The sequence below is a fragment of the Scyliorhinus torazame genome, chromosome 24 (assembly GCF_047496885.1).
Source record: "Scyliorhinus torazame isolate Kashiwa2021f chromosome 24, sScyTor2.1, whole genome shotgun sequence".
NCBI lineage: Eukaryota > Metazoa > Chordata > Chondrichthyes > Carcharhiniformes > Scyliorhinidae > Scyliorhinus > Scyliorhinus torazame.
In genome coordinates this window covers 4,685,208-4,707,890 of record NC_092730.1, presented here as the reverse complement: position 1 = coordinate 4,707,890, position 22,683 = coordinate 4,685,208, and the positions used below count along the sequence as shown (strand labels likewise).

The window sequence follows — 22,683 nt, the reverse complement described above, 5'->3', positions numbered from 1 at the left end:
CGTCCCCCTCTCTCGGTGTCCGTCCCCCTCTCTCGGTGTCCGTCCCCCTCTCTCGGTGTCCGTCCCCCTCTCTCGGTGTCCGTCCCCCCTCTCGGTGTCCGTCCCTCTCTCTCGGTGTCTGTCCCCCTCTCTCTCTGTCCCCCCCTCTCGGTGTCCGTCCCCCTCTCTCGGTGTCTGTCCCCCTCTCTCGGTGTCCGTCCCCCCTCTCGGTGTCCGTCCCTCTCTCTCGGTGTCCGTCCCCCCTCTCGGTGTCCGTCCCTCTCTCTCGGTGTCCGTCCCCCATCTCTCTCTCTGTCCCCCTCTCTCGGTGTCCGTCCCCCTCTCTCGGTGTCCGTCCCCCCTCTCGGTGTCCGTCCCTCTCTCTCGGTGTCTGTCCCCCTCTCTCTCTGTCCCCCCCTCTCGGTGTCCGTCCCCCTCTCTCGGTGTCTGTCCCCCTCTCTCGGTGTCCGTCCCCCCTCTCGGTGTCCGTCCCCCTCTCTCGGTGTCCGTCCCCCTCTCTCGGTGTCCGTCCCCCCTCTCGGTGTCCGTCCCTCTCTCTCGGTATCCGTCCCCCTCTCTCGGTGTCTGTCCCCCTCTCTCGGTGTCTGTCCCCCTCTCTCGGTGTCTGTCCCCCTCTCTCGGTGTCTGTCCCCCTCTCTCTGGGTCTGTCCCCCTCTCTCTCTCTCTGTCCCCCCCTCTCGGTGTCCGTCCCCCCCTCTCGGTGTCTGTCCCCCTCTCTCGGTGCCCGTCCCCCTCTCTCGGTGTCCGTCCCCCTCTCTCGGTGTCCGTCCCCCTCTCTCGGTGTCTGTCCCCCTCTCCCGGTGCCCGTCCCCCTCTCTCGGTGCCCGTCCCCCTCTCTCGGTGTCTGTCCCCCTCTCCCGGTGTCCGTCCCCCTCTCCCGGTGCCCGTCCCCCTCTCTCGGTGCCCGTCCCCCCCTCTCGGTGTCCGTCCCCCCCTCTCGGTGTCTGTCCCCCTCTCTCGGTGTCCGTCCCCCTCTCTCGGTGTCCGTCCCCCTCTCTCAGTGTCCGTCCCCCCCTCTCGGTGTCTGTCCCCCTCTCTCTCGGTGTCTGTCCCCCTCTCTCGGTGTCTGTCCCCCTCTCTTGGTGTCCGTCCCCCTCTCTCGGTGTCTGTCCCCCTCTCTCGGTGTCTGTCCCCCTCTCTCGGTGTGTGTCCTCCTCTCCCGGTGTCCGTCCCCCTCTCCCGGTGCCCGTCCCCCTCTCTCGGTGCCCGTCCCCCCCTCTCGGTGTCCGTCCCCCCCTCTCAGTGTGTGTCCGCCTCTCTCGGTGTCCGTCCCCCCCTCTCTGGGTCCGTCCCCCCCTCTCTGGGTCTGTCCCCCCCTCTCGGTGTCTGTCCCCCTCTCTCGGTGTCTGTCCCCCTCTCCCTGTGTCTGTCCCCCCCTCTCGGTGTCTGTCCCCCCCTCTCGGTGTCTGTCCCCCTCTCTCGGTGTCCGTCCCCCTCTCTCGGTGTCCGTCCCCCTCTCCCTGTGTCTGTCCCCCCCTCTCGGTGTCTGTCCCCCTCTCTCGGTGTGTGTCCCCCTCTCTCGGTGTCTGTCCCCCTCTCTCGGTGTCCGTCCCCCTCTCTCGGTGTCCGTCCCCCTCTCTCGGTGTCTGTCCCCCTCTCTCGGTGTCCGTCCCCCCCTCTCTGGGTCTGTCCCCCCCTCTCGGTGTCTGTCCCCCTCTCTCGGTGTCTGTCCCCCTCTCCCTGTGTCTGTCCCCCCCTCTCGGTGTCTGTCCCCCCCTCTCGGTGTCTGTCCCCCTCTCTCGGTGTCCGTCCCCCTCTCTCGGTGTCCGTCCCCCTCTCCCTGTGTCTGTCCCCCCCTCTCGGTGTCTGTCCCCCTCTCTCGGTGTGTGTCCCCCTCTCTCGGTGTCTGTCCCCCTCTCTCGGTGTCCGTCCCCCTCTCTCGGTGTCTGTCCCCCTCTCTCGGTGTCCGTCCCCCTATCTCGGTGTCTGTCCCCCTCTCCCGGTGTCTGTCCCCCTCTCTCGGTGTCTGTCCCCCTCTCTCTCTGTCCCGCTCTCTCGGTGTCCGTCCCCCTCTCTCGGTGTCTGTCCCCCTCTCTCGGTGTCCGTCCCCCTCTCTCGGTGTCCGTCCCCCCCTCTCGGTGTCCGTCCCCCTCTCTCGGTGTCCGTCCCCCCCTCTCGGTGTCCGTCCCCCTCTCTCGGTGTCCGTCCCCCTCTCTCGGTGTCCGTCCCCCTCTCTCGGTGTCTGTCCCCCTCTCTCGGTGCCTGTCCCCCTCTCTCGGTGCCTGTCCCCCTCTCTCGGTGTCCGGCCCCCTCTCTCGGTGTCCGTCCCCCTCTCTCGGTGTTCGTCCCCCTCTCTCGGTGTCCGTCCCCCTCTCTCGGTGTCCGTCCCCCTCTCTCGGTGTCCGTCCCCCTCTCTCGGTGTCCGTCCCCCTCTCTCGGTGTCCGTCCCCCTCTCTCGGTGTCCGTCCCCCTCTCTCGGTGTCTGTCCCTCTCTCTCGGTGTCCGTCCCCCTCTCCCGGTGTCTGTCCCTCTCTCTCGGTGTCTGTCCCCCTCTCTCGGTGTCTGTCCCCCTCTCTCGGTGTCTGTCCCCCTCTCTCTCTGTTCCTCTCTCTCGGTGTCCGTCCCCCTCTCTCGGTGTCTGTCCCCCTCTCTCTCTGTCCCCCTCTCTCGGTGTCCGTCCCCCCCTCTCGGTGCCTGTCCCCCTCTCTCGGTGTCCGTCCCTCTCTCCCGGTGTCTGTCCCCCTCTCTCGGTGTCCGTCCCTCTCTCCCGGTGTCTGTCCCCCTCTCCCGGTGCCCGTCCCCCTCTCTCGGAGTCCGTCCCCCTCTCTCGGTGTCTGTCCCCCTCTCTCTCTGTCCCCCTCTCTCGGTGTCCGTCCCCCTCTCTCGGTGTCTGTCCCCCTCTCTCGGTGTCCGTCCCCCTCTCTCTCTGTCCCTCTCTCTCGGTGTCTGTCCCTCTCTCTCGGTGTCCGTCCCCCTCTCTCGGTGTCCGTCCCCCTCTCTCGGTGTCCGTCCCCCTCTCTCGGTGTCTGTCCCTCTCTCTCGGTGTCCGTCCCCCTCTCTCGGTGTCCGTCCCCCTCTCTCGGTGTCCGTCCCTCTCTCTCGGTGTCCGTCCCCCCCTCTCGGTGTCCGTCCCCCTCTCTCGGTGTCCGTCCCCCCTCTCGGTGTCCGTCCCCCTCTCTCGGTGTCTGTCCCCCTCTCTAGGTGTCCGTCCCCCTCTCTCGGTGTCTGTCCCTCTCTCTCGGTGTCCGTCCCCCTCTCTCGGTGTCTGTCCCTCTCTCTCGGTGTCCGTCCCCCCTCTCTCTCTCTGTCCCCCTCTCGGTGTCCGTCCCCCCTCTCGGTGTCCGTCCCACTCTCTCGGTGTCTGTCCCCCTCTCTCTCTGTCCCCCCCTCTCGGTGTCCGTCCCCCTCTCTCGGTGTCTGTCCCCCTCTCTCGGTGTCCGTCCCCCCTCTCGGTGTCCGTCCCTCTCTCTCGGTGTCCGTCCCCCCTCTCGGTGTCCGTCCCTCTCTCTCGGTGTCCGTCCCCCCTCTCTCTCTCTGTCCCCCTCTCTCGGTGTCCGTCCCCCCTCTCGGTGTCCGTCCCTCTCTCTCGGTGTCTGTCCCCCTCTCTCTCTGTCCCCCCCTCTCGGTGTCCGTCCCCCTCTCTCGGTGTCTGTCCCCCTCTCTCGGTGTCCGTCCCCCCTCTCGGTGTCCGTCCCTCTCTCTCGGTGTCCGTCCCTCTCTCTCGGTATCCGTCCCCCTCTCTCGGTGTCTGTCCCCCTCTCTCGGTGTCTGTCCCCCTCTCTCGGTGTCTGTCCCCCTCTCTCTGGGTCTGTCCCCCTCTCTCGGTGTCCGTCCCCCCCTCTCGGTGTCCGTCCCCCTCTCTCGGTGCCCGTCCCCCTCTCTCGGTGTCCGTCCCCCTCTCCCGGTGCCCGTCCCCCTCTCTCGGTGTCCGTCCCCCTCTCTCGGTGTCTGTCCCCCTCTCCCGGTGTCCGTCCCCCTCTCCCGGTGCCCGTCCCCCTCTCTCGGTGCCCGTCCCCCTCTCTCGGTGTCCGTCCCCCCCTCTCGGTGTCCGTCCCCCCCTCTCAGTGTGTGTCCCCCTCTCTCGGTGTCTGTCCCCCTCTCTCGGTGTCCGTCCCCCTCTCTCGGTGTCCGTCCCCCCTTCTCGGTGTCTGTCCCCCTCTCTCTCGGTGTGTGTCCCCCTCTCTCGGTGTCTGTCCCCCTCTCTCGGTGTCCGTCCCCCTCTCTCGGTGTCCGTCCCCCTCTCTCGGTGTCTGTCCCCCTCTCTCGGTGTCTGTCCCCCTCTCTCGGTGTCTGTCCCCCTCTCTCGGTGTGTGTCCCCCTCTCTCGGTGTCTGTCCCCCCCTCTCTCGGTGTCTGTCCCCCCCTCTCTCGGTGTCAGTCCCCCTCTCTCGGTGTCCGTCCCCCTCTCTCGGTGTCCGTCCCCCTCTCTCGGTGTCCGTCCCCCTCTCTCGGTGTCCGTCCCCCTCTCTCGGTGTCCGTCCCCCTCTCTCGGTGTCCGTCCCCCTCTCTCGGTGTCTGTCCCCCTCTCTCGGTGTCTGTCCCCCTCTCTCGGTGTCCGTCCCCCCCTCTCTGGGTCCGTCCCCCCCTCTCGGTGTCTGTCCCCCTCTCTCGGTGTCTGTCCCCCCCTCTCGGTGTCTGTCCCCCCCTCTCGGTGTCTGTCCCCCTCTCTCGGTGTCTGTCCCCCTCTCTCGGTGTCCGTCCCCCTCTCTCGGTGTCCGTCCCCCTCTCTCGGTGTCCGTCCCCCTCTCCCTGTGTCTGTCCCCCCCTCTCGGTGTCTGTCCCCCTCTCTCGGTGTGTGTCCCCCTCTCTCGGTGTCTGTCCCCCTCTCTCGGTGTCCGTCCCCCTCTCTCGGTGTCTGTCCCCCTCTCTCGGTGTCCGTCCCCCTCTCTCGGTGTCTGTCCCCCTCTCTCGGTGTCCGTCCCCCTCTCTCGGTGTCAGTCCCCCTCTCCCGGTGTCTGTCCCCCTCTCTCGGTGTCTGTCCCCCTCTCTCTCTGTCCCGCTCTCTCGGTGTCCGTCCCCCTCTCTCGGTGTCTGTCCCCCTCTCTCGGTGTCCGTCCCCCTCTCTCGGTGTCCGTCCCCCCGTCTCGGTGTCCGTCCCCCCCTCTCGGTGTCCGTCCCCCTCTCTCGGTGCCTGTCCCCCTCTCTCGGTGCCTGTCCCCCTCTCTCGGTGTCCGTCCCCCTCTCTCGGTGTCCGTCCCCCTCTCTCGGTGTCCGTCCCCCTCTCTCGGTGTCCGTCCCCCTCTCTCGGTGTCCGTCCCCCTCTCTCGGTGTCCGTCCCCCTCTCTCGGTGTCCGTCCCCCTCTCTCGGTGTCCGTCCCCCTCTCTCGGTGTCCGTCCCTCTCTCTCGGTGTCCGTCCCCCTCTCCCGGTGTCAGTCCCTCTCTCTCGGTGTCTGTCCCCCTCTCTCGGTGTCTGTCCCCCTCTCTCGGTGTCCGTCCCCCTCTCTCGGTGTCCGTCCCCCTCTCTCGGTGTCCGTCCCCCTCTCTCGGTGTCCGTCCCCCTCTCTCGGTGTCTGTCCCCCTCTCTCGGTGTCTGTCCCCCTCTCTCTCTGTTCCTCTCTCTCGGTGTCCGTCCCCCTCTCTCGGTGTCTGTCCCCCTCTCTCGGTGTCCGTCCCCCCCTCTAGGTGCCTGTCCCCCTCTCTCGGTGTCCGTCCCTCTCTCCCGGTGTCTGTCCCCCTCTCTCGGTGTCCGTTCCTCTCTCCCGGTGTCTGTCCCCCTCTCTCGGTGCCCGTCCCCCTCTCTCGGTGTCCGTCCCCCTCTCTCGGTGTCTGTCCCCCCCTCTCTCTGTCCCCCTCTCTCGGTGTCCGTCCCCCTCTCTCGGTGTCCGTCCCCCTCTCTCGGTGTCTGTCCCCCTCTCTCTCTGTCCCCCTCTCTCGGTGTCCGTCCCCCTCTCTCGGTGTCTGTCCCCCTCTCTCTCTGTCCCTCTCTCTCGGTGTCCGTCCCCCTCTCTCTCTGTCCCTCTCTCTCGGTGTCTGTCCCTCTCTCTCGGTGTCCGTCCCCCTCTCTCGGTGTCCGTCCCCCTCTCTCGGTGTCCGTCCCCCTCTCTCGGTGTCTGTCCCTCTCTCTCGGTGTCCGTCCCCCTCTCTCGGTGTCCGTCCCCCTCTCTCGGTGTCCGTCCCTCTCTCTCGGTGTCCGTCCCCCCCTCTCGGTGTCCGTCCCCCTCTCTCGGTGCCGTCCCCCTCTCTCGGTGTCTGTCCCCCTCTCTCGGTGTCCGTCCCCCTCTCTCGGTGTCCGTCCCTCTCTCTCGGTGTCTGTCCCCCTCTCTCGGTGTCCGTCCCCCTCTCTCGGTGTCCGTCCCCCTCTCTCGGTGCCCGTCCCTCTCTCCCGGTGCCCGTCCCTCTCTTTCGGTGTCCGTCCCCCTCTCTCGGTGTCCGTCCCCCTCTCTCGGTGCCCGTCCCCCTCTCTCGGTGTCCGTCCCCCTCTCTCGGTGCCCGTCCCCCTCTCTCGGTGCCCGTCCCCCTCTCCCGGTGTCCGTCCCTCTCTCTCGGTGTCCGTCCCCCTCTCTCGGTGTCCGTCCCCTTCTCTCGGTGTCCGTCCCCCTCTCTCGGTATCCGTCCCCCTCTCTCGGTGTCCGTCCCCCTCTCTCGGTGTCTGTCCCCCTCTCCCGGTGCCCGTCCCCCTCTCCCGGTGTCCGTCCCCCTCTCTCGGTGTCCGTCCCCCTCTCTCGGTGCCCGTCCCCCTCTCTCGGTGCCCGTCCCCCTCTCCCGGTGCCCGTCCCCCTCTCCCGGTGTCCGTCCCCCCCTCTCGGTGTCCGTCCCTCTCTCTCGGTGTCCGTCCCCCTCTCTCGGTGTGCGTCCCCCTCTCTCGGTGTCCGTCCCCCCCCTCTCGGTGTCCGTCCCCCCCTCTCGGTGTCCGTCCCCCTCTCCCGGTGTCCGTCCCTCTCCCGGTGTCTGTCCCCCTCTCTCGGTGTCCGTCCCCCTCTCCCGGTGTCCGTCCCCTTCTCTCGGTGTCCGTCCCCCCCTCTCGGTGTCCGTCCCCCTCTCCCGGTGTCCGTCCCTCTCTCGGTGTCCGTCCCTCTCTCTCGGTGTCCGTCCCCCTCTCCCGGTGTCTGTCCCCCTCTCTCGGGGTCCGTCCCCCTCTCTCGGTGCCCGTCCCCCTCTCTCGGTGTCCGTCCCTCTCTCTCGGTGTCTGTCCCTCTCTCTCGGTGTCTGTCCCTCTCTCCCGGTGCCCGTCCCCCTCTCTCGGTGTCCGTCCCCCCTCCCGGTGTCTGTCCCCCTCTCTCGGTGTCTGTCCCCCTCTCTCGGTGTCTGTCCCTCTCTCCCGGTGCCCGTCCCTCTCTCCCGGTGCCCGTCCCCCTCTCTCGGTGTCTGTCCCTCTCTCTCGGTGTCCGTCCCTCTCTCTCGGTGTCTGTCCCCCCCTCTCGGTGTCCGTCCCCCTCTCTCGGTGTCCGTCCCCCTCTCTCGGTGTCCGTCCCCCTCTCTCGGTGTCCGTCCCCCTCTCTCGGTGTCCGTCCCTCTCTCTCGGTGTCCGTCCCCCTCTCCCGGTGCCCGTCCCCCTCTCCCGGTGTCTGTCCCCCTCTCTCGGTGTCCGTCCCCCTCTCTCGGTGCCCGTCCCCCTCTCTCGGTGCCCGTCCCCCTCTCTCGGTGTCCGTCCCCCTCTCTCGGTGTCCGTCCCCCTCTCTCGGTGTCTGTCCCCCTCTCCCGGTGCCCGTCCCCCTCTCTCGGTGTCCGTCCCCCTCTCTCGGTGTCTGTCCCCCTCTCCCGGTGCCCGTCCCCCTCTCCCGGTGTCTGTCCCCCTCGCTCGGTGTCCGTCCCCCTCTCTCGGTGTCCGTCCCCCTCTCTCGGTGTCCGTCCCTCTCTCGGTGCCCGTCTCCCTCTCTCGGTGTCCGTCCCCCTCTCTCGGTGTCCGTCCCCCCTCCCGGTGTCTGTCCCCCTCTCTCGGTGTCTGTCCCCCCCTCTCGGTGTCTGTCCCTCTCTCCCGGTGCCCGTCCCCCTCTCTCGGTGACTGTCCCTCTCTCTCTCTGTCCCCCCCTCTCTCTCGGTGTCCCCCCCTCTCTCCCGGTGCCTGTCCCCCTCTCTCGGTGACTGTCCCTCTCTCTCTCTGTCCCCCCCTCTCTCTCGGTGTTGTCCCCCCCTCTCGGTGTCTGTCCCCCTCTCTCGGTGTCCGTCCCCCTCTCTCGGTGTCCGTCCCCCTCTCTCGGTGACTGTCCCTCTCTCTCTCTGTCCCCCCCTCTCTCTCGGTGTCCCCCCCTCTCTCCCGGTGCCTGTCCCCCTCTCTCGGTGACTGTCCCTCTCTCTCTCTGTCCCCCCCTCTCTCTCGGTGTCCGTCCCCCCCTCTCGGTGTCTGTCCCCCTCTCTCGGTGTCCGTCCCCCTCTCTCGGTGTCCGTCCCCCTCTCTCGATGTCCGTCCCCCTCTCTCGGTGTCCGTCCCCCCCTCTCGGTGTCCATCCCCCTCTCTCGGTGTCCGTCCCCCTCTCTCGGTGTGTGTCCCCCTCTCTCGGTGTCCGTCCCCCCTCTCGGTGTCCGTCCCCCTCTCTCGGTGTCCGTCCCCCCCTCTCGGTGTCCCCCCCTCTCTCTCGGTGTCCGTCCCCCCCTCTCGGTGTCCGTCCCCCTCTCTCGGTGTCCGTCCCCCTCTCTCGGTGTCCGTCCCCCTCTCTCGGTGTCCGTCCCCCTCTCTCGGTGTGTGTCCCCCTCTCTCGGTGTCCGTCCCCCCTCTCGGTGTCCGTCCCCCTCTCTCGGTGTGTGTCCCCCTCTCTCGGTGTCCGTCCCCCCTCTCGGTGTCCGTCCCCCCTGTCGGTGTCCGTCCCTCTCTCTCGGTGTCCGTCCCCCTCTCTCGGTGTCCGTCCCCCTCTCTCGGTGTCCGTCCCCCTCTCTCGGTGTCCGTCCCCCTCTCTCGGTGTCCGTCCCCCTCTCTCGGTGTCCGTCCCCCTCTCTCGGTGTCCGTCCCCCTCTCTCGGTGTCTGTCCCCCTCTCCCTGTCCCCCCTCTCGGTGTCCGTCCCCCTCTCTCGGTGTCCGTCCCCCTCTCTCGGTGTCTGTCCCCCTCTCTCGGTGTCTGTCCCCCTCTCTCGGTGTCCGTCCCCCTCTCTCGGTGTCTGTCCCCCTCTCTCGGTGTCCGTCCCCCTCTCTCGGTGTCTGTCCCCCTCTCCCTGTCCCCCCTCTCGGTGTCCGTCCCCCTCTCTCGGTGTCCGTCCCCCTCTCTCGGTGTCTGTCCCCCTCACTCGGTGTCCGTCCCCCTCTCTCGGTGTCTGTCCCCCTCTCCCTGTCCCCCCTCTCGGTGTCCGTCCCCCTCTCTCGGGGTCTGTCCCCCTCTCTCGGTGTCCGTCCCCCTCTCTCGGTGTCCGTCCCCCTCTCTCGGTGTCCGTCCCCCTCTCTCGGTGTCTGTCCCCCTCTCCCTGTCCCCCCTCTCGGTGTCCGTCCCCCTCTTTCGGTGTCCGTCCCCCTCTCTCGGTGTCCGTCCCCCTCTCTCGGTGTCTGTCCCCCTCTCTCGGTGTCCGTCCCCCTCTCTCTCTGTCCCCCCCCTCTCTCTCGGTGTCCCCCCCTCTCTCCCGGTGCCTGTCCCCCTCTCTCGGTGTCTGTCCCCCTCTCTCGGTGTCCGTCCCCCTCTCTCGGTGTCCGTCCCCCTCTCTCGGTGTCTGTCCCCCTCTCCCTGTCCCCCTCTCTCGGTGTCCGTCCCCCTCTTTCGGTGTCCGTCCCCCCCTCTCGGTGTCCGTCCCCCTCTCTCTCTGTCCCCCCCTCTCGGTGTCTGTCCCCCTCTCTCGGTGTCTGTCCCCCTCTCTCGGTGTCTGTCCCCCTCTCTCGGTGTCTGTCCCCCTCTCTCGGTGTCTGTCCCTCTCTCTCGGTGTCCGTCCCCCTCTCTCGGTGTCCGTCCCCCTCTCTCGGTGTCCGTCCCCCTCTCTCGGTGTCTGTCCCCCTCTCTCGGTGTCTGTCCCTCTCTCTCGGTGTCCGTCCCCCTCTCTCGGTGTCCGTCCCCCTCACTCGGTGTCTGTCCCCCTCTCTCGGTGTCTGTCCCTCTCTCTCGGTGTCCGTCCCCCTCTCTCGGTGTCCGTCCCCCTCTCTCGGTGTCTGTCCCCCTCTCTCGGTGTCTCTCCCCCTCTCTCGGTGTCTGTCCCCCTCTCTCGGTGTCTCTCCCCCTCTCTCGGTGTCCGTCCCCCTCTCTCGGTGTCCGTCCCCCTCTCTCGGTGTCTCTCCCCCTCTCTCGGTGTCCGTCCCCCTCTCTCGGTGTCGGTCCCCCTCTCTCGGTGTCCGTCCCCCCCTCCCGGTGTCCGTCCCCCTCTCTCGGTGTCCGTCCCCCTCTCTCGGTGTCCGTCCCCCTCTCTCGGTGTCCGTCCCCCTCTCTCGGTGTCTGTCCCCCCCCTCTCTCTCTGTCCCCCTCTCTCGGTGTCCGTCCCCCTCTCTCGGTGTCCGTCCCCCTCTCTCGGTGTCCGTCCCCCCCTCCCGGTGTCCGTCCCCCTCTCTCGGTGTCCGTCCCCCTCTCTCGGTGTCTCTCCCCCTCTCTCGGTGTCCGTCCCCCTCTCTCGGTGTCCGTCCCCCTCTCTCGGTGTCTGTCCCCCCCCTCTCTCTCTGTCCCCCTCTCTCGGTGTCCGTCCCCCTCTCTCGGTGTCCGTCCCCCTCTCTCGGTGTCCGTCCCCCCCTCCCGGTGTCCGTCCCCCTCTCTCGGTGTCCGTCCCCCTCTCTCGGTGTCCGTCCCCCTCTCTCGGTGTCTCTCCCCCTCTCTCGGTGTCAGTCCCCCTCTCTCGGTGTCCGTCCCCCTCTCTCGGTGTCCGTCCCCCTCTCTCGGTGCCCGTCCCCCTCTCTCGGTGTCCGTCCCCCTCTCTCGGTGTCCGTCCCCCTCTCTCGGTGTCCGTCCCCCTCTCTCGGTGTCCGTCCCTCTCTCTCGGTGTCGGTCCCCCTCTCTCGGTGTCTGTCCCCCTCTCTCGGTGTCCGTCCCTCTCTCTCGGTGTCCGTCCCCCCCTCTCGGTGTCCGTCCCCCTCTCTCGGTGTCCGTCCCCCTCTCTCGGTGTCCGTCCCCCTCTCTCGGTGTCCGTCCCCCTCTCTCGGTGTCCGTCCCCCTCTCTCGGTGTCCGTCCCCCTCTCTCGGTGCCCGTCCCCCTCTCTCGGTGTCCGTCCCCCTCTCTCGGTGTCCGTCCCCCTCTCTCGGTGTCCGTCCCCCTCTCTCGGTGTCGGTCCCTCTCTCTCGGTGTCGGTCCCCCTCTCTCGGTGTCCGTCCCCCTCTCTCGGTGTCCGTCCCTCTCTCTCGGTGTCCGTCCCCCCCTCTCGGTGTCCGTCCCCCTCTCTCGGTGTCCGTCCCCCTCTCTCGGTGTCTGTCCCCCTCTCTCGGTGTCCGTCCCCCTCTCTCGGTGTCCGTCCCCCTCTCTCGGTGCCCGTCCCCCTCTCTCGGTGTCCGTCCCCCTCTCTCGGTGTCCGTCCCCCTCTCTCGGTGTCCGTCCCCCTCTCTCGGTGTCCGTCCCCCTCTCTCGGTGTCCGTCCCCCTCTCTCGGTGTCCGTCCCCCTCTCTCGGTGTCCGTCCCCCTCTCTCTCTGTCCCCCTCTCTCGGTGTCCGTCCCCCTCTCTCGGTGTCTCTCCCCCTCTCTCGGTGTCCGTCCCCCTCTCTCGGTGTCCGTCCCCCTCTCCCGGTGTCTGTCCCCCTCTCTCGGTGTCCGTCCCCCTCTCTCGGTGTCCGTCCCCCTCTCTCGGTGTCTGTCCCCCTCTCTCGGTGTCCGTCCCTCTCTCTCGGTGTCCGTCCCCCCCTCTCGGTGTCCGTCCCCCTCTCTCGGTGTCCGTCCCCCTCTCTCGGTGTCCGTCCCCCTCTCTCGGTGTCAGTCCCCCTCTCTCGGTGTCCGTCCCCCTCTCTCGGTGTCCGTCCCCCTCTCTCGGTGCCCGTCCCCCTCTCTCGGTGTCCGTCCCCCTCTCTCGGTGTCCGTCCCCCTCTCTCGGTGTCCGTCCCCCTCTCTCGGTGACCGTCCCCCTCTCTCTCTGTCCCCCTCTCTCGGTGTCCGTCCCCCTCTCTCGGTGTCCGTCCCCCTCTCTCGGTGTCCGTCCCCCTCTCTCGGTGTCCGTCCCCCTCTCTCGGTGTCCGTCCCCCTCTCTCGGTGTCCGTCCCCCTCTCTCGGTGTCCGTCCCCCTCTCTCGGTGTCCGTCCCCCTCTCTCGGTGTCCGTCCCCCTCTCTCTCTGTCCCCCTCTCTCGGTGTCTGTCCCCCTCTCTCGGTGTCTGTCCCTCTCTCTCGGTGTCCGTCCCCCTCTCTCGGTGTCCGTCCCCCTCTCTCGGTGTCCGTCCCCCTCTCTCGGTGTCCGTCCCTCTCTCTCGGTGTCCGTCCCCCTCTCTCGGTGTCCGTCCCCCTCTCTCGGTGTCCGTCCCCCTCTCTCGGTGTCTGTCCCTCTCTCTCGGTGTCCGTCCCCCCCTCTCGGTGTCCGTCCCCCTCTCTCGGTGTCCGTCCCCCTCTCTCGGTGTCCGTCCCCCTCTCTCGGTGTCCGTCCCCCTCTCTCGGTGTCCGTCCCCCTCTCTCGGTGTCCGTCCCCCTCTCTCGGTGTCCGTCCCCCTCTCTCGGTGTCCGTCCCCCTCTCTCGGTGTCCGTCCCCCTCTCTCGGTGTCCGTCCCCCTCTCTCGGTGTCCGTCCCCCTCTCTCGGTGTCCGTCCCCCTCTCTCGGTGTGTGTCCCCCTCTCTCGGTGTCCGTCCCCCTCTCTCGGTGTGCGTCCCCCTCTCTCGGTGTCCGTCCCCCCCTCTCGGTGTCCGTCCCCCTCTCTCGGTGTCCGTCCCCCCCTCTCGGTGTCCGTCCCCCTCTCTCGGTGTCCGTCCCCCTCTCTCGGTGTCCGTCCCCCTCTCTCGGTGTCCGTCCCCCTCTCTCGGTGTCCGTCCCCCTCTCTCGGTGTCCGTCCCCCTCTCTCGGTGTCCGTCCCCCTCTCTCGGTGTCCGTCCCCCTCTCTCGGTGTCTGTCCCTCTCTCTCGGTGTCTGTCCCTCTCTCTCGGTGTCCGTCCCCCCCTCTCGGTGTCCGTCCCCCTCTCTCGGTGTCCGTCCCCCTCTCTCGGTGTCCGTCCCCCTCTCTCGGTGTGTGTCCCCCTCTCTCGGTGTCCGTCCCCCTCTCTCTCTGTCCCCCTCTCTCGGTGTCCGTCCCCCTCTCTCGGTGTCCGTCCCCCTCTCTCGGTGTCCGTCCCCCTCTCTCGGTGTCCGTCCCCCTCTCTCGGTGTCCGTCCCCCTCTCTCGGTGTCCGTCCCCCTCTCTCGGTGTCCGTCCCCCTCTCTCGGTGTCCGTCCCCCTCTCTCGGTGTCCGTCCCCCTCTCTCTCTGTCCCCCTCTCTCTCTCTGTCCCCCTCTCTCGGTGTCTGTCCCCCTCTCTCGGTGTCTGTCCCTCTCTCTCGGTGTCCGTCCCCCTCTCTCGGTGCCCGTCCCCCTCTCTCGGTGTCCGTCCCCCTCTCTCGGTGTCCGTCCCCCTCTCTCGGTGTCTGTCCCCCTCTCTCGGTGTCTGTCCCTCTCTCTCGGTGTCTGTCCCTCTCTCTCGGTGTCCGTCCCCCCCTCTCGGTGTCCGTCCCCCTCTCTCGGTGTCCGTCCCCCTCTCTCGGTGTCCGTCCCCCTCTCTCGGTGTGTGTCCCCCTCTCTCGGTGTCCGTCCCCCTCTCTCTCTGTCCCCCTCTCTCGGTGTCCGTCCCCCTCTCTCGGTGTCCGTCCCCCTCTCTCGGTGTCCGTCCCCCTCTCTCGGTGTCCGTCCCCCTCTCTCGGTGTCCGTCCCCCTCTCTCGGTGTCCGTCCCCCTCTCTCGGTGTCCGTCCCCCTCTCTCGGTGTCCGTCCCCCTCTCTCGGTGTCCGTCCCCCTCTCTCGGTGTCCGTCCCCCTCTCTCTCTGTCCCCCTCTCTCGGTGTCTGTCCCCCTCTCTCGGTGTCTGTCCCCCTCTCTCGGTGTCTGTCCCTCTCTCTCGGTGTCCGTCCCCCCCTCTCGGTGTCCGTCCCCCTCTCTCGGTGTCCGTCCCCCTCTCTCTCTGTCCCCCTCTCTCGGTGTCTGTCCCCCTCTCTCGGTGTCTGTCCCTCTCTCTCGGTGTCCGTCCCCCCCTCTCGGTGTCCGTCCCCCTCTCTCGGTGTCCGTCCCCCTCTCTCGGTGTCCGTCCCCCTCTCTCGGTGTCCGTCCCTCTCTCTCGGTGTCCGTCCCCCTCTCTCGGTGTCCGTCCCCCTCTCTCGGTGTCCGTCCCCCTCTCTCGGTGTCTGTCCCTCTCTCTCGGTGTCCGTCCCCCCCTCTCGGTGTCCGTCCCCCTCTCTCGGTGTCCGTCCCCCTCTCTCGGTGTCCGTCCCCCTCTCTCGGTGTCCGTCCCCCTCTCTCGGTGTCCGTCCCCCTCTCTCGGTGTCCGTCCCCCTCTCTCGGTGTCCGTCCCCCTCTCTCGGTGTCCGTCCCCCTCTCTCGGTGTCCGTCCCCCTCTCTCGGTGTCCGTCCCCCTCTCTCGGTGTGTGTCCCCCTCTCTCGGTGTCCGTCCCCCTCTCTCGGTGTCCGTCCCCCCCTCTCGGTGTCCGTCCCCCTCTCTCGGTGTCCGTCCCCCTCTCTCGGTGTCCGTCCCCCTCTCTCGGTGTCCGTCCCTCTCTCTCGGTGTCTGTCCCTCTCTCTCGGTGTCCGTCCCCCCCTCTCGGTGTCCGTCCCCCTCTCTCGGTGTCCGTCCCCCTCTCTCGGTGTCCGTCCCCCTCTCTCGGTGTGTGTCCCCCTCTCTCGGTGTCCGTCCCCCTCTCTCTCTGTCCCCCTCTCTCGGTGTCCGTCCCCCTCTCTCGGTGTCCGTCCCCCTCTCTCGGTGTCCGTCCCCCTCTCTCGGTGTCCGTCCCCCTCTCTCGGTGTCCCCCTCTCTCGGTGTCTGTCCCCCTCTCTCGGTGTCTGTCCCTCTCTCTCGGTGTCCGTCCCCTCTCTCGGTGTCCGTCCCCCTCTCTCGGTGTCCGTCCCCCTCTCCCGGTGTCCGTCCCCCTCTCTCGGTGTCCGTCCCCCTCTCTCGGTGTCCGTCCCCCTCTCTCGGTGTCCGTCCCCCTCTCTCGGTGTCCGTCCCCCTCTCTCGGTGTCCGTCCCCCTCTCTCGGTGTCCGTCCCCCTCTCTCGGTGTCCGTCCCCCTCTCTCGGTGTCCGTCCCCCTCTCTCGGTGTCTGTCCCCCTCTCTCGGTGTCCGTCCCCCTCTCTCGGTGTCCGTCCCCCTCTCTCGGTGTCCGTCCCCCTCTCTCGGTGTCTGTCCCCCTCTCTCCCTCTCTGTGTGTGTCTCTGTGTCACCCTCTGTGTCTCTCACCCCCATGGTGTTTCTCGCTCTGTTCGGAAGCGGGAAGCGGAGACTTCCGGTCCGGCCGCGATCATCCTCCGCCACATCCGGCGGCCTCGCCGGAAGGAGACTCCGGCGCACCGGAACCGGAAGTCGAACTCGGGATCCGAAACCGGAAACGCCGTCGAAGGCTCGGAGCCAGCCGGAGATCCGCGGGAGACGCAGGTAAACACCGGAGCCCCGTTACCCCCGGCAACCAGCCCATAAACCCGGGCAACCCCCCCGTTACCCCCGGCAACCAGCCCATAAACCCGGGCAACCCCCCCCCCGTTACCCCCGGCAACCAGCCCATAAACCTGGGCAACCCCCCCCCGTTACCCCCAGTAACCACCCCATAAACCCCCAGCAACCACCCCATAAACCCCCAGCAACCACCCCATAAACCCGCGGCAACCACCCCATAAACCCCCAGCAACCACCCCATAAACCCCCAGCAACCACCCCATAAACCCCGGCAACCACCCCTTAGACCCCCGGCAACCACCCCATAAACCCCGGCAACCACCCCTTAGACCCCCGGCAACCACCCCATAAACCCCGGCAACCACCCCTTAGACCCCCGGCAACCACCCCATAAACCCCCGGCAACCACCCCTTAGACCCCCGGCAACCACCCCATAAACCCCGGCAACCACCCCATAAACCCCCGGCAACCACCCCATAAACCCCCGGCAACCACCCCATAAACCCGCGGCAACCACCCCATAAACCCCCGGCAACCACCCCACAAACCCCCGGCAACCACCCCATAAACCCCCGGCAACCACCCCACAAACCCCCGGCAACCACCCCATAAACCCCCGGCAACCATCCCATAAACCCCCGGCAACCACCCCATAAACCCCCAGCAACCACCCCATAGACCCCCGGCAACCATCCCATAAACCCCCAGCAACCAGCCCATAAAACCCGGTAACCACCCCATAAACCCCCGGCAACCACCCCATAAACCCCCGGCAACCACCCCATAAACCCCCAGCAACCACCCCATAAACCCCCGGCAACCACCCCATAGACCCCCGGCAACCACCCCATAAACTCCCGGCAACCACCCCATAGACCCCGGCAACCATCCCATAAACCCCGTCAACCACCCCATAAAACCCGGTAACCACCCCATAAACCCCCAGCAACCACCCCATAAACCCCCGGCAACCACCCCATAAACCCCCAGCAACCATCCCATAAACCCCGTCAACCACCCCATAAACCCCCGGCAACCACCCCATAAACCCCCAGCAACCATCCCATAAACCCCGTCAACCACCCCATAAACCCCCGGCAACCACCCCATAAACCCCCAGCAACCATCCCATAAACCCCGTCAACCACCCCATAAAACCCGGTAACCATCCCATTAAACCCCCAGTAAACCCGCTCCATACCGGGGACACGGTAGCACAGTGGTTAGCACGGTTGCTTCCAGCATCACGGTCCCAGGTTTGATTCCCCGCTGGGTCACTGTCTGTGCGGAGTCTGCACGTTCTCCCCGTGTGTGCGTGGGTTTCCTCCGGGTGCTCCGGTTTCCTCCCACGGTCCAAAGATGTGCAGGTTAGGTGGATTGGCCGTGATCAATTGCCCTCAGTGTCCAAAATTGCCCTTAGTGTCCAAAAAAGGTTGGGTGGGGTTACGGGGATAGGGTGGAGGTGTGGGCTTGGGTCGGGTGCTTTTTCCAAGGGCCGGTGCAGACTCGATGGGCCGAATGGCCACCTTCTGCACTGTAAATTCTATGATACCCCCATAAACCCCGATAACCCCACTCCACACCCTCATAAACTCGGTAACCCCGCTCTGCTCCACCGTCAACCCTGCGAGTCCCACGTTCTCCCCGCCCTCTGGGTAAAGACTTTTGTCCTGAATTCCCCGCTGGATTTATTAGTCACTCTCTTATGTTGATGGCGTCTGGTTTTCATCTGTCGCGTAAATGGACTCTGTGCCTCTCTGTTCCATAACAACATTTCCTAATTTTAAAGATCTTTCCGGACACTGCATTTCAGGCAAGGGGCAGGAGGTTTAGAGCAAATGTGAGGACAAACCCATTCACCCGAAGGTTAATAGGTGGTAATCTGGAACCTGCTGCGTGACAGTCTGGTCGAGGCAGGAACCCTCACAACACTGTAGAAGCTTTCAGATTGAGCACACTGCAGGGCCAAGGGCCTGGACGTGTAGATTAGAGGAGATTTCTGTTTGTGGATGCAGCTTGATGGGCAGAAGAGGCTCGTCTGTACTTTATGATTCCAGGATTCTAATTCTAATCCTGACAGAGAAAGCCTTCCAGAAATACCGGTCAATTTAATCTCCCGTATTGGTCCCGTCCACCCTCTCTGCTACCTCTTCAAGGGATTCCGTGAGGATGGTCGCCGAAGGCTGTCGCCTTTGCAATTCAGTTTGACTACGCGCGATTCTGTTTCTGCCTCTTCACTTTCTCCTTGAGCACGGATTCCACCGTCTTCTCTGCCGCCGATGATTCAGTTCCGACCAGAGTCCTGATCCGGTGTCGGAAGGGACGGTGGTCTGTTTCCAGGTCGGGGTGGTACGTGACTGGCAAAGAAGTTGCCGGCAGTGTTGTTTCCTGTGCACCTGCGGCCCCCGTCCTTCTGGGATCTCGGTGGCGGAGCTTTTGAAGGTGCTGAACTGTATCTTGTATATAATACACACAGCTGGGGGTGGTGGAGGGAGTGAATAACAAAGAACAATACAGCACAGGAACAGGCCCTTCGGCCCTCCAAGCCTGTACCGGTCATGATACCAACCTTGGCCAAAACCCTCGGCACTTCCTTGTGCCGTAACATAGAATCATAGAATTTACAGTGCAGAAGGCGGCCATTCGGCCCATCGAGTCTGCACCGGCCCTTGGAAAGAGCACCCGACCCAAGCCCACACCTCCACCCTATCCCCGTAACCCCACCCAACCTTTTTGGACACGAAGGGCAATTTATCATGGCCAATCCACCTCACCTGCACCTCTTTGGACTGTGGGAGGAAACCGGAGCACCCGGAGGAAACCCACGCAGACACGGGGAGGACGTGCAGACTCCGCACAGACAGTGACCCACGCCGGGAATCGAACCTGGGACCCTGGAGCTGTGAAGCAACTGTGCTACCTTCTATACCCGTCCTATCCATGTGTTTGTCAAGATGCCTTTTGAACGCCGTTAATGTATCTGCTTCCACAGCCTCCCCTGGCCACGCGTTCCAGGCACCCACCACCCTCTGCGTAAAAAACCTGCCTCACACATCTCCTCTAAACTTTGCCCCACGCACCTTAAACCTCTGCCCCCTGGTGACTGACCCCTCCACCCTGGGAAAGAGTGCCTGCCCATCCACTCTATCCACGCCCCTCATAATCTTGTCGACCTCTATCAGGTCGCCCCTCGACCTCCGCCGTGCTAATGAAAACAGACCGAGTCTATTCAGCCTCTCCGCACGGCTACCACCCTCCAGACCAGGCAACATCCTGGTAAACCTCCTCTGCACCCTCTCCAAGACCTCCACATCCTTCTGGTAGTGTGGCGACCAGAATTGTGCGCAATATTCCAAGTGCGGCCTTGCCAAGGTTCTGTACAACTGCAGCATGACTTGCCAGTTTTTATACTCGATGCCCCGTCCAATCAAGGCAAGCATTCCGTCTGCTTTCTTGTAAAAGCTGCTGGATCTGTGCCTTGTAGATGGTGGACAGGCTTTGGGGGGGGGGGGTCAGGAGGTGAGTTACTCTCCGCAGGATTCCCAGCCTCTGACCTGCCCTGGTAGCCACAGTATTCATGTGGCTGGGTCCAGTTCAGTTTCTGATCAATGGTAACCCCAGGGTGTTGATTGTGGGGATTCAGCGATGGTGATGCCATCGAATGTCAAGGGGCGATGGTTAGATCCTCTATTGTGGGAGATGGTCACTGCCGGGCACTTGTGTGGTGTGAATGTAACTTGCCCCTTGTCAGCCCCGAGCCTGGATATTGTCCGGGTCTTGCTGCATTTGGACAGGGACTGATTCAGTATCTGCGGAGTCGTGAATGGTGCTGAACATTGTGTAGTCATCCGCAAACATCCCCACTTCTGACCTTATGATGGAAGGAAGGTCATTGATGAAGCAGCTGAAGATGGTTGGGCCGAGGACACTACCCTGAGGAACTCCTGCAGTGATGCCTTGGAGCTGAGATGATTGACTTCCAACCACCACAACCATCTTCCTTTGTGCCGGGAACGACTCCAACCAACGGAGAGTTCCCCCCCCCCCCCCGATTCCCACTGACTCCAGTTTAGCTCGGGCTCCTTGATGACATACTCGGTCAAACGCTGCCTCGATGTCGAGGGCAGTCACTCTCGCCCTCTGGTAACCAACGCTCCAGCCATAGGAACACTTCTTCCTTATTTACTTGATCAAAAATCTTCACAAATTTTGAACCTCCTTTAAAACTCTGCTATATTTATAACAAACTCAGCTTTTCCAGGTTCACTGTTATGTGTTAGTGTTGATGTTGTTCAAATACTGAGTAAAATTCTGTTTTCTAATAGTGAAAATAGCAGAATATACAGGGGAAGGGAGAGGCAGTATAAGCTCCGGGTGGGGTGCTCTTTCAGAGGGTCAGTGCGGATTCAATGGGCCAAATGGCCTCCTCGTGCACTGCAGGGATTCTATGTCATCAGATCTGTTCCTTGGGAATCTGGGAAGTGTCAGGTTTGAAACAATCTCCTTGATTTGATTTATTGGGCGGTACGGTAGCATAGTGGTTAGCACAGTTGCTTCACAGCTCCAGGGTCCCAGGTCCGATTCCCGGCTGGGTCACTGTCTGTGCGGAGTCTGCACATCCTCCCCGTGTCTGCGTGGGCTTCCTCCGGGTGCTCCGGTTTCCTCCCACAGTCTAAACATGGGCAGGTTAGGTGGATTGGCCACGATAAATTGCCCTTAGTGTCCAATTAGGTTAAGTGGGGATTACGGGGATAGGGGAGATACTTGGGCTTGAGTAGAGTGCTCTGTCCAAGGGCCGGTGCAGACTCGATGGGTCGAATGGCCTCCTTCTGCACTGTAAATTCTATGATCTATTGTCACATGTACAGAAGTGCAGTGAAAAGTATTTTTCTGCGGCCGAGGGAACGTACACAGTGCGTACATCGTAGACAAAAGAATAATCGACAGAGACCATTGGCAAATGGTACATCGACAAACAGTGATTGGTTACAGTGCGGAACAAGGGGCCAAACAAGAGCAGCATAGGGCGTCGTGAACAGTGTTCTTACAGGGAACAGATCAGTCCGAGGGGGAGTCGTTGAGGAGTCTTGTAGCTGTGGGGAAGAAGCTATTCCTATGTCTGGATGTGAGAGTCTTCAGACTTCTGTATTTTCTGCCTGCTGGAAGGGTCTGGAAGAAGGCAATGCCTGGGTGGGAGGGGTCTCTGATACTGCTGTCTGCCTTCCTGAGGCAGCGGGAGGTGTATACAGAATCACTGGGGGGGTGGCGAGCTTGTGTGATGCGTTGGGCTGAGCTCACCACACTCTGCAGTTTCTTGCGATCTTGGGCCGAGCAGTTGCCGTACCAGGCTGTGATGCAGCCGGATAGGATGCTCTCTATCGCACATCTGGAGACGTTTGTGAGAGTCGATGCAGACATGTCGAATTTCTTTACCTTCCGTAGGAAGTAGAGACGTTGTTGGGCTTTCTTGACTGTTGCATCAACGTGAGTGGCCCAGGACAGACTGTTGGTGATGGTGACAGTCCAGAAAGATTGCTCCATGAAAAAACATTGGGCAGACACAAATACACAACGTAAATATATAGACACGGGCATCGGGTGAAGCATACAGAGGGTAGTACTACTCAGTAGAGAAGATGTGTGAAGAGATCAGTTCAGTCCATAAGAGGGTCATTTAGGAGTCTGGTGACAGCGGGGAAGAAGCTGTTTTTGAGTCTGTTCGTGCGTGTTCTCAGACTTCTGTATCTCCTGCCCGATGGAAGAAGTTGGAAGAGTGAGTAAGCCGGGTGGGAGGGATCTTTGATTATGCTGCCCACTTTCCCCAGGCAGCGGGAGGTGTAGATGGAGTCAATGGATGGGAGGCAGGTTCGTGTGATGGACTGGGCGGTGTTCACGACTCTCTGAAGTTTCTTGCGGTCCTGGGCCGAGCAGTTGCCATACCAGGCTGTGATGCAGCCCGATAGGATGCTTTCTATGGTGCATCTGTAAAAGTTGGTAAGAGTCAATGTGGACATGCCGAATTTCCTTAGTTTCCTGAGGAAGTATAGGCGCTGTTGTGCTTTCTTGGTGGTAGCGTCGACGTGGGTGGACCAGGACAGATTTCTGGAGATGTGCACCCCTAGGAATTTGAAACTGCTAACCATCTCCACCTCGGCTCCGTTGATGCTGACAGGGGTGTGTACAGTACTTTGCTTCCTGAAGTCAATGACCAGCTCTTTAGTTTTGCTGGCATTGAGGGAGAGATTGTTGTCGCTGCACCACTCCACTAGGTTCTCTGTCTCCCTCCTGTATTCGGACTCATCGTTATTCGAGATCCGGCCCACTATGGTCGTATCGTCAGCAAACTTGTAGATGGAGTTGGAACCAAGTTTTGCCACGCAGTCGTGTGTGTACAGGCAGTAGAGTAGGGGGCTAAGTACACAGCCTTGCTGGGCCCCGGTATTGAGGGACTATCGTGGAGGAGGTGTTGTTGTTTATTCTTGCTGAATTCTCCAGTCGGTGAAAAACGATTTGAATGACTGTTGCTGCGAGCAGGGCTGGAACATGCACGGGGAAAGCCCATTGAATTTCGAGTCCAATGCTTGAACTATTCGGCCACCACAGCTGCGTTTAGCCTCACATCAAATCCTGACCTGGTTATTCAGGGTAGATATTCGTAAAGGGAAGGTGGCACAGTGGTTAGCACTGCTGCCTCACGGCGCCGAGGTCCAGGTTCCATCCCGGCCCTGGGTCACTGTCCGTGTGGAGTTTGCACATTCTCCCCGTGTCTGCGTGTGTCTCACTCCCACAACCCAAAGATGTGCGGGGCAGGTTTATTGGCCGCGCTACATTGCCCCTTAATTGGAAAAAATGAATTGGGTACTCTAAATTTATATTATTAAAAAAAATAATTCTCACATCAAATTCTGACCTGGTTATTCAGGGTATATATTCGTGAAAGGAGGGTGGTGCAGTGGTTAACACTACTTGCCTCACGGCGGGGCAGCACGGTGGTGCAGTGGTTAGCACTGCTGCCTCACGGGGGCAGCACGGGGGCGCAGTGGTTAGCACTGCTGCCTCACGACGGGGCAGCACGGTGGTGCAGTGGTTAGCACTACTGCCTCACGGGGGGCAGCACGGTGGCTCAGTGGTTAGCACTACTGCCTCACGGCGGGGAAGCACGGTGGTGCAGTGGTTAGCACTACTGCCTCACGGGGGGCAGCACGGTGGCTCAGTGGTTAGCACTACTGCCTCACGGTGGGGCAGCACGGTGGCTCAGTGGTTAGCACTGCTGCCTCACGGCGGGGCAGCCACGGGGGCGCAGTGGTTAGCACTACTGCCTCACGGGGACAGCACGGTGACGCAGTGGTTAACACTACTGCCTCACGGCGGGGCAGC

General features: G+C 64.1%; 2 protein-coding genes across 2 annotated transcripts in view; one reads left to right on the top strand and one right to left on the bottom strand.

Annotated features, from left to right (window-relative positions):
- LOC140400080 (N-alpha-acetyltransferase 40) overlaps positions 1–15,193 on the bottom strand; it is a 45,994-nt gene extending 30,801 nt beyond the window's left edge. The window contains exon 1 of the mRNA XM_072489559.1: positions 15,093–15,193. Coding sequence (XP_072345660.1) covers positions 15,093–15,098 — 6 coding nt within the window. The 5' untranslated portion in view covers positions 15,099–15,193. The remainder of the gene's footprint in view (positions 1–15,092) is intronic.
- Positions 1–22,683, top strand: part of LOC140400183 (REST corepressor 2-like) — a 1,146,610-nt gene that overhangs the window by 976,892 nt on the left and 147,035 nt on the right. The gene's annotated exons all lie outside the window — the stretch shown is intronic.